Here is a 9,071-nt window from a genome sequence, read left to right on the forward strand (position 1 = left end):
TCATCGAGACTAGGGTTCATCCAGGAGTTTCACTTGACAGTATTGGACTGTCAAAGCAACGAGAGATGCAAGGGGACTACGCCCAAGCCAAGCTCTCAGCGTGGGAGCGCGAGCGTGCGATTCGCCTCGAGGCCAAACAACGGCGCGAGTACGTTCGCAATTGCCAGCACATGAACCGACTGCATCGCGTAGGAAGCTCGAGGCGGCCAAGCGGGCGACGGCCCATCCAGCGCCAGCGTCTCACATTCCAAAACCGACTGCAAAGGCCACTGGCGACGAAGAGAAGCGTCCGGAAGCCACACTCCGAGCGTACACTCTGACCTTGTACCGCAGCTCGAATTGACGAAGTGCTAGGACCAAGCCGTGGCTGGCACCTAAAATGGACCAAGCCGTGGCTGGCACCTAAAATGCACAGCTTGGCTGCGCCAAAACCATTTTTCGTAAAGCACCGGCGAACGAGATGATGCCCGAGGTCGACGACGATACTTTGAGCGTTGCTTCCGACAGCACCTGCTCCGAGCACGGAGAGGACGACGATGACGACAGAACCGCTTGTCGCCTGGCCGACAGCTTGGACCTCTCGGTGGCGTTTGCGACACCGCCCAAGGCGCACGCCAAAGGTCACACCAAGGCCGCCGTTTGTTTCGAGAAGGACCAGGCACCTCCGACGCAGCGCACGTTGCGTCACGCAGCACCCATCGTGAGCGCCGTACCCAAGCACGCAGGGACGGTAGCGCCCACCAGAGTCATCGCAACGGCCAAGCCTGGACCGACCGAGACCCTACGTGCTACCTCCGCAGTGCCGGCACCACAGGTGCACACTCTTCAGCCCGCGGTGCAGCCGTCGCTGGGTCGCCCGCTCCAGGAACTCGCCAAAACGTCACCACCCGCAGAGCTCACCAAGAAGCTACCGCCCGCAGAGCCCGTCCAGAGGACACCACCGCCGCAACTCGCCAAAAAGGCGCAGTTCACGGAGCCCGTCAAGAAAGCAATGGAACCCACCAAGACGGCGCCCGTGGTGGTCACCAAACCTGCAGCGCCGACAGACATCCGGGCGACGCGTCGGCCCGTGTCGCCATTGAAGCCGGTGCAAGGAGCGAGCATGTCAATGGAGGAAGATGCTTTACGTCGCGAAATCGCCCAACTCGACTCGAAGCTCGGAGGGTTACGCCAGGACGTGGTCAGTTCAGACGAAGACGAGACACCGGTCGTCGCAGCGTATGGCGGCGGCGCGCACGTGCGGGTGGGGACGCGCACGGCCCCGGGCGACCGGTGCTCGCTCGAGAAGCGACGAGCGACGGCGAGTGTGCAAGCAACGCGCGTTCGGAAAGGCCCATGTATCGAGACTCCGTCGTTGGAGAAGCCCGCCAAAGCCGACAAGGTTGTCGTCAAGAAGGAGTTTGCCTTCTTGTTCATGTAATCATACTACCATGTCGTCTCTTGAAAAAGGACATATTTGTGTACAGTATAGTGTTGTGTGACCCGCTTTTGGTACGATTGTCTTGTCACTGCATTCTTGTGCCACGTCAGCGCCTCCTGAAGAAACTTCAAGTTGGATATAACTGAGGGCGTATTAGCATGGAAGCGTCAATTCGCTACTGGGTTTTGCGCTCATTCATTGGTAGAAATTCGAGCTAATGGCTGCGTTTAAAAGGGACCACAGAGGTCTACAAAACAAGCATAAAACCAGGAAGACCTGCACATTTGCCGCGCGCACAGCAACGGCTTCACAAGATCGCCACGTCATTAACAAACTTCCGCCTTCTTTTCTCCTCTTTCTTCGATTGAAGAGGCACGCGTTTGCTAGAGCCCCGCCATTGAATGGGTCGTCGTCTACAGTTCCGGTGCTTCCAGTTTGTATTCAAGTACCGGTAATATCTTATCCTTTGTGAAAATGCCGTGTCCACGACGACACGTAGTACTCTTCCATGACAACCGCTTGCATCGTGCTGAACAGCATCTTCTTCGTGATTCTCGCGCACGCGGCTCGAAAGGTGCAATGGTGCCGCCATATTTGCACTTCGGCGTCGACCTTGCCAAACGCAGGTGTTCCGACCGTCAGCAGCGCCAAGTACACCAGGCTTGGCAGATGGCCCGTCGAAAAGTGGCGGTGCTCCCCGGGAGAACACAAATACTCGGTTGCGAGCGCAATGCAAGAGGCGAGGCGCATGCTGCTGAGTGCGTCCCGACGCGGCCACACGACGGACGGGAGGTAGCCAGCGAGGGGCATTTTGCATCGCAATGCGTCCAGCAGCGACGCGAGTGGCGGCGCGAGGTACGTTGCCACTATGCGCACGACGCCATCGGGCAAGTGCTGGGTTAAGTACTTTGACGTCGCCACGTCCATCGGGTGCTCGAGCATGTACGTCTCAACGTCAAACACAAGGTGCAGCGCCTTCTTCTCACTATAGTGGGTCTTGGCGAGGTGGTCCAAGAGGCGAGGCCACCACAGCGGGATGCAGTCGCATACGATCGTTTGTGCGAGTACGTCGTTGGCCGTTGCGAGAGAAACCACTTGAGCCGCAAAGGGGATCGAGACGTCGGCCGTTCGGAGTTCTGGACACGAGGCGCGCCAAACCGTCGGAGCACCGCAAGGATCCAATTCGCCATGGTTTCGTCGTCAGCCCACTGATCGTGAACGTCCAAGAACGTCTCAATGAGGTGCAGGTCACCATGATCGTAGAGCAAAGACGCCATCTTGCTTGTGACTTGCGTTGGCTCGCGGCCATCGTCGTGCTGGGGCTGCGGGTAGAAGAATCGGAAAGCCGCTTCAAAGATACAGTGAAGTGACCCGTAGCCAAGGTCGTCGTTGACGTCCCCGTCAACGTTGGCGCGCAAGAGCGCGATCGTGCGGTCGTAGCCGAGGCGGCTTGCCTTGGGCCACACGAGGAGGAACCAGCCGTCGTACTCGTCTGCCAATTCCTACAACGACCTCTGCTGGTAGACCTCTTGGAGAAGCGCCGGCGTCCCACAAAATTATTATATTATGAAACGTCCTGGGCAGCGCCGGAAAGTCCTCGTTGTCGTCGTCGTCGTCGTTTTTGCCCACCGAGTCATTCGAGCTACTCACGGCATTCACTGGAGCCGAGCGCTTAAACATCGAGTGCGCCGTGTTTCCTACGTTATCCGCTTTTTTACGAACTCGCGCTCGCATACTGTTTGGCGGGTGCTCTGACCGATGAGCATCTACGACTTGCCCAGTAGGAGAGCGAGCAGGAAGAGAAGAGCAGCATGTCCACTGAATTATCCCACCTGGAAAAGACCATCACTCAGGCATGTGGGCTCTGATAACTGGGCATTACACGTTCGTAAAAACGTGATACCACAAGGTCATTGCATCGTGGTTTACATCACATTTGGATTTTGCTGGCATGAGTGACGAAGACGAGTACGAGGGTCTCGACGCTTTACACACGTTGGCGTCTGAGGCCGAGACGCCGCCGTACCGTCTGAGCAAACAACCTTCCGCCAAGCGCCTCCTCACGGCAAAACTCGGTGGCATCGCCGTGGACTCGTGGCCGCTATCGACCGAGACCGTGGCGGCGCTGACGACCAAGTACTCTGGCCGCGTCCCAGCCAACAACGTCATCCTCCGCGGCCTTTCCATTGCTGGCCAAACGCGCTTTTACGACTCCAACATTTTCAACGACATGAACCCTGAGCGTTGCAGAGAAGGTTGGTCGTTCGAATTGACGCTGGCGCATTTCGCGATCGACTTGACCGGCGACGCATCGACGTTGACACCAACAAGCCGACCGCCACCCCATACCTTTGCGACGGTCGTGACTTTTTTCCGTCCACCTGCGTCGGCGGCGCCGTCACAATCTCGTACGACCACTGGACGACGACGTTCGAGGCACTCGACGGGTGTTTTCTCTCGTTTTACAGCCCGTGTGGCGTGACGGTCGCGCCCATCACGTCCGGACACCGGTCTTTCGCCGTGTATCACGCCGCCTTCGTCGATGGATGGTGTCACTATGGCGATTTGGCACTGGACGCACCGTTGCCGTGCTGTCTGTACAAGCCGGACGTCGAGCGCCACCCGACGGCAAAACTCTGTGGCATCGCCGTGGACTCGTGGCCGCTATCAACCGAGACCGTGGCGGCGCTGACGACCAAGTACTTTGACCGTATACCGGCCAAGGACGTCATCTTCTGCGGCTTCCACGACATTGCCGACCGCGAGTACACGTTTGAATCCCCCATCCTCGGTCAACTAGACGAGAAGCAAGACGACGACGATGAGAACGAGACGTTCAGCATGATGTTGGCACATTTTGCAATCGATACGACCGGCACCGCTTCGGTGTTGAGGCCGGCGACGAGGCGACTGCCACCCAACACCTTTGCGACGGTCGTCTACTTCTTCCCATCCAACTGCGTCGGCGGCGCCGTCACAATCACGCACGACCACCGGACGACGACGTTCGAGGCCCTCGAAGGGTGCTTTCTCTCGTTCTACAATACGTGTAAAGTGACGGTGGCGCCCATCACGTCTGGACACCGGTCCGTTGCCGTGTACCACGCCGCGTTTGACATTGACGATTGTGATCTTGAAGACTACGACGGGGGCGAATGGAAGGTACCCGAGCTAAATTACGCACCGCCGCCGCTGCCGTTGACCCACGAGCTCCAGGATGCCGCTCGCGACTTTGATCCACGCCATCGTCGCAATTGCGCCACGATCAAGCTCGAGACACGCAGCATGACACCGACCTTTGATTCGCTCACGGGGCATGACAAGGCGGTCGTCGACGTGCTACTTGCAGCGAACGTCTTTGACATGATCCTTGTACGCATGGGCCAAGGCGCCAACAACAAGTACATTCCCGAAGCGTTTCATCCAATGTGCAAAACGCCGGCGCTCATCTGTCACCAGACGCCAATCGAGAAGTTTGTATTCGCGAACGAGGACACGGCGCCCGGTTGCTACCTTTTCTTCTGGCCCAAGGTGACCCGCGTGCACATCCACGGCTACGACCGCACGATCGCGCTCTTGCGCGCCAACATTGACGGGGACGTCAACGACGACCTCGGCTACGGGTCACTTCACTGTATCTTTGAAGCGGCTTTCCGATTCTTCTACCCGCAGCCCCAGCACGACGATGGCCGCGAGCCAACGCAAGTCACAAGCAAGATGGCGTCCTTGCTCTACGATCACGGCGACCTGCACCTCATTGAGACGTTCTTGGACGTTCACGATCAGTGGGCTGACGACGAAACCATGGCGAATTGGATCCTTGCGGTGCTCCGACGGTTTGGCGCGCCTCGTATCCAGGACAGACTCCAAACGGTGAAGGCGTCAAGTGCGTTTGTCGCTCGTTTGGTGCACCTCGCGACCACCGGCGACGCGCTCGCACAAACGATCGCGTGTGACTGCATTCCGCTGTGGTGGCCTCGCTTGCTGCGCCACCTCACGTCGAGCCGCCGCTGGACGGAGAAGAAGGAAGGGACGCTGCGCCATGTGTTTGACATTGATACGTATATGCTCGAACATCCGATGGACGTGGCTGCGGCTACGTACTTGGGCCAGCACTTGCCCGACGTTGTCGTGCGCAGGGTGGCTGCGTACCTCGTGCCGCCGCTCGCGTCGCTGCTGCAAGCGATTCGAGGCAACAAAGACTGCGTCGGCTACCTTCCGGTCATTTTGTGGCGTCGGCGGAGCTCGCTATGCCGCGTACGCCTCGCAACGTACATTGCGCTCGCTGTCGAGTATCTGCGCTCGGGCGCTGAGCGAACTGATGGGTGCGATGTGCTGTATCTGGCGCTGTTAACAGCCGGGACGCCAGCGTTTGCAGTCGTTGACGCCGACGTGCAGACACGACGACGTTGGTTTGACTTCTACGACGAGTGCACAGCGATCGACAAGACAACGCTGACTCCGATGCAAGCGCTCGTCTTGGAAGAGTACCTGCGGCATCCAACGTACGGGTGTAGGTAGAAACCGTCGGGTGTCAAGCATCTCGGACTCGCCAGAAACCTTGTTGGCCTCTTGCGATATATGAATATATTTACTGTATGCATTACGTCGTGTCCCACGTTATGATTGCAGGCATCTCAAAAGTTGCAGGGACCTCTCGGCTTGAGCCGAACCGTTTCGGATGTCGACCAGGCGCGAGGTGTCAACAATGACCACAACGGCGCTCCAACTCGGCAAGCGAACAATGAAGGCCCTGTATCTAGACCCAACGACGGAGCTTGCGTCGCGGCCCAGGGGCCCTTTGTTTGATGGGAGAAAGGCCACATCGGCTGCGATGCATGACGATATCCACCACAGATAGCGCCAGCGACGTCCTACGAGTGATGCAATCATAGACAAAAATGCCAACCGTGATTTCGTTTCAACGCAATAATTAGGCACGAGGCAATTCAGTTGACGGACGTCTCGACGGCGGCAATTGCTGTTGGCTCGCTGCGTCCTTCCTTTGTGACGACTGCCTAGCGTGGTGCTGCGTCAATGCGCGTTCGGATATCTGCTCGCCGTAGCACGACGCATCCTATCGGAGGAGCTGCGTTGAGTGGGCTTTGCGGCTCTGTGTTGTGCGGCAACTGCCTACCTTGCACCACTACCAAGTCCGACGTCCTGGCCCTTGTGGCACCACAGCATGCATTCCGAGTATTCCAAGGTTCTGCATGAGTATGCACAACCTTGTCAAGAGTACCTTATCAAGTCCCTATTACGTAGTCCATAGTTTCGACCGTCCATGACGAGCCCAGAGCACGTTACGTTCGACGCAGCCTTCAAATTCCTCTACGACTACTTTGGTGTGCCGAGCAGCATCCAGGTGCCCAGGTGCACCATATGCCAGCTTGCAACGATGCCCGCACGACGACACGTTCATCTGAAAGGCGAGGCACCTTCATGCTCTGGAGCGCTTGGACGTTGTAAACTGGTAAGAACACTTTCTTTGGATGAACCACCGACAACATAGCGCGCCTGCGATTGCAATAACGCTTGATCGACGAAGAAGCACGAGTACCTGGCATGGCTGCCGACGACGACATGGCCGCATCGTTGTGGCCTGTAGCTGGTTGTAGCCTGTGGCGACGTCCGACGACGCCAAGACCGATGACGCTTGGGCGACTGCTACTGCGAAAGTGAGTCACCCGGAGACATCCTCGCACTTGGTCGCGTCATTCTCGAATTTTGCTGCCAAGTCCCTTGACACAAGTGCAGTTTTTCGACTTCACAATCTCGAGCCGCGCTCGTCGTTCACGCCGACATGTCGTCACGCATGTGGTCAATAGTGTCCATCGGTAAATACATATATATTCATAAAGAAATCAGTTAACTAACATACCCGTTTGAGTGGTACTGGTACCGGTCGTACCTAGTGAATGTGAAGTCCCTCTCTTCTTTTCAAAGAGGCAACGTACAGGCGGGTGCGCAGACTGTTGCAGCTCTGGTCGGCCAGTCGCTGAGCGTGGAGCCGAACTTCGCTGTCAGACGCGCCCACACAGAGGCGATCTTGTAGCCGGCGGAGGAGCAGCGGGACATTTTGCCCCACAAAGCACGGAAACGGTGATTTTTCGCCGTCATGCTCACAAGCGCCAAGATCTACAGCAGCAAAACCCATCGAACATCATTGCCACTTCAAATCCCACACGGTACACGAGGCGCGTGGTGCTGGAGGGCTAAGAGACCGTCGCCAAGGAGCCGCAGAAAACGCTGGTAGCCCGGGCTTTCCTTGCCGCCCATGGTCAGCACCATCTCTTCCGTGAGCTTGAATGGCGCTCGCTCAAAGCTAAACCGACCTAGTCCCATACACAAAAATAAGCTCGTGCAATGGACAATATGTCGTACCGCCCGGGGCAATACCAAACGCAAAGCCAAAATCAATGTGCAAGATCGTGCCGTCCACGTGCAGCATGACGTTGCCGTTGTGGCGATCCTTGATCTATCGCAGCAGGCAATAGCATGAAAATCAATGAGACGACGCAGTCGGGCACTTGTAGAATGTAGCAAAAAAGGCTGTACGCGGCCATGGACCGAATAAAGTTGTCGCGGGCCACCTACCACATCCAGTCAGCAACGAACCAACTAACTAAAAACACGCACCGCCAGCCGCTCGCGGGTCGGGTACCGCGCCGCAAAGATGGCGTCGAGAGACACTCCTGGATGACGCTTCTTGACGTCCGAGACCGAGTCGGCGTCCAGCAAGACTTGCATGAGCCCGCAGTCGTCGCCGCAGCACAGAATGCTAGCGCATCACTTGTACCAAATGAGGGCATCCTTCCGACACGTACGTGTACGGGCGCAGCACGAGCTCCGTCTCGCGAAAGCACTCGAGAAAGATGTGCAAAAGCTGCATGATAAACACTTCTTGACGCATGTCGTCAAAGCTCTTGGCAATGACCGGCACCAGGTCCCACCCCAGTTCCTATGTCCACAGTTCTGCATCCACCGCGCTACTATCAATGTGGTGGAGGACGTACCGAGCGGTGGAGGCTCTGCGCTTGGAGCCGCGTGCGCTTCTCCATAAACGACTCTGGCAGCGTCTCGGCTGGGTTGGCCTCCGCCACCACTATCATCATCGTCTTGCTGTTGTTGCAGCTGCTATCGTTGTCGTCGTCGCCTTCTAGGAGCTTGAGGGCGACTGGACAGTCCGACACGAACGACCGATCAGCACCAATGCAGTCTTCACTCGGACGTGGCGTGCTTCGGCTGTGGCTGCGACCGGCGACCGACACTCGACGGTCGCGCCCGAGGTCCGCGTCCAGAAACGCATCCAGGAGGTACGACGTCGGCGCTGCGGCATTCACCGCGTCGGATCGATGACGCGCCGTCGTTGTCTCGGTGACCGCGATCGTCTCGAAGAAAACCATTGTCGGCGCCCGAGCTTTCGTGGAGAACACCGTGCCTTCCGTGGGCACGATGCTTCGGACTACCTTCTGCGTGTCGTCGTGCACGGAGAGCGGTAGTATCGCGTGGGCTGGCAGCGTCGCGCTCAGCCGCGAAAGCACGTGTGGGAGATGCGCCTTCCGGTCTTTGCCGGAATTGAACTGGCGCTTGAAGTTTTGCGACGCGACGACGAGCGACTGGACGAGGTGCACCGTGTCGCTAAACACGT

General features: G+C 57.7%; 5 protein-coding genes across 5 annotated transcripts in view; 3 read left to right on the plus strand and 2 right to left on the minus strand.

The window, feature by feature from the left end:
• Window positions 1–34: 34 nt before the first annotated feature.
• SPRG_15813 (hypothetical protein) lies at window positions 35–343 on the plus strand (the record flags this gene model as incomplete). Its single annotated transcript, XM_012354993.1, has 2 exons — window positions 35–148; window positions 193–343. Exons 1-2 carry the CDS (start codon window positions 66–68, stop codon window positions 341–343), a joined length of 234 nt encoding a protein of 77 aa, XP_012210383.1. The 5' UTR covers window positions 35–65.
• An 85-nt stretch (window positions 344–428) lies between these two features.
• SPRG_15814 (hypothetical protein) lies at window positions 429–1,451 on the plus strand. The gene has a single exon (XM_012354994.1). The coding sequence runs from the start codon at window positions 461–463 to the stop codon at window positions 1,418–1,420; it is 960 nt and encodes a 319-aa protein (XP_012210384.1). The 5' UTR covers window positions 429–460; the 3' UTR covers window positions 1,421–1,451.
• Window positions 1,452–1,830: 379 nt separating this feature from the next.
• On the minus strand, window positions 1,831–3,100 carry SPRG_15815 (hypothetical protein; the record flags this gene model as incomplete). The annotated part of the gene is made up of 3 exons (XM_012354995.1): window positions 1,831–2,514; window positions 2,565–2,922; window positions 3,050–3,100. 3 exons carry the CDS (start codon window positions 3,098–3,100, stop codon window positions 1,880–1,882), a joined length of 1,044 nt encoding a protein of 347 aa, XP_012210385.1. The 3' UTR covers window positions 1,831–1,879.
• Window positions 3,101–3,371: 271 nt separating this feature from the next.
• SPRG_15816 (hypothetical protein) lies at window positions 3,372–5,941 on the plus strand (the record flags this gene model as incomplete). Its single annotated transcript, XM_012354996.1, has 2 exons — window positions 3,372–3,779; window positions 3,857–5,941. The coding sequence occupies 2 exons, from the start codon at window positions 3,372–3,374 to the stop codon at window positions 5,939–5,941; spliced, it is 2,493 nt and encodes an 830-aa protein (XP_012210386.1).
• Window positions 5,942–7,288: 1,347 nt separating this feature from the next.
• Window positions 7,289–9,071, minus strand: part of SPRG_21628 (hypothetical protein) — a gene marked incomplete at both ends in the record, with an annotated part of 3,254 nt that continues 1,471 nt past the window's right edge. Inside the window, 9 exons of the mRNA XM_012354997.1 lie at window positions 7,289–7,331; window positions 7,378–7,558; window positions 7,615–7,755; window positions 7,805–7,898; window positions 7,939–8,013; window positions 8,060–8,201; window positions 8,248–8,381; window positions 8,437–8,597; window positions 8,652–9,039. Coding sequence (XP_012210387.1) covers window positions 7,289–7,331; window positions 7,378–7,558; window positions 7,615–7,755; window positions 7,805–7,898; window positions 7,939–8,013; window positions 8,060–8,201; window positions 8,248–8,381; window positions 8,437–8,597; window positions 8,652–9,039 — 1,359 coding nt within the window. The remainder of the gene's footprint in view (window positions 7,332–7,377; window positions 7,559–7,614; window positions 7,756–7,804; window positions 7,899–7,938; window positions 8,014–8,059; window positions 8,202–8,247; window positions 8,382–8,436; window positions 8,598–8,651; window positions 9,040–9,071) is intronic.

The sequence above is a fragment of the Saprolegnia parasitica genome (assembly GCF_000151545.1).
Source record: "Saprolegnia parasitica CBS 223.65 unplaced genomic scaffold supercont2.196, whole genome shotgun sequence".
In the NCBI taxonomy this organism is placed as follows: domain Eukaryota; phylum Oomycota; class Saprolegniomycetes; order Saprolegniales; family Saprolegniaceae; genus Saprolegnia; species Saprolegnia parasitica.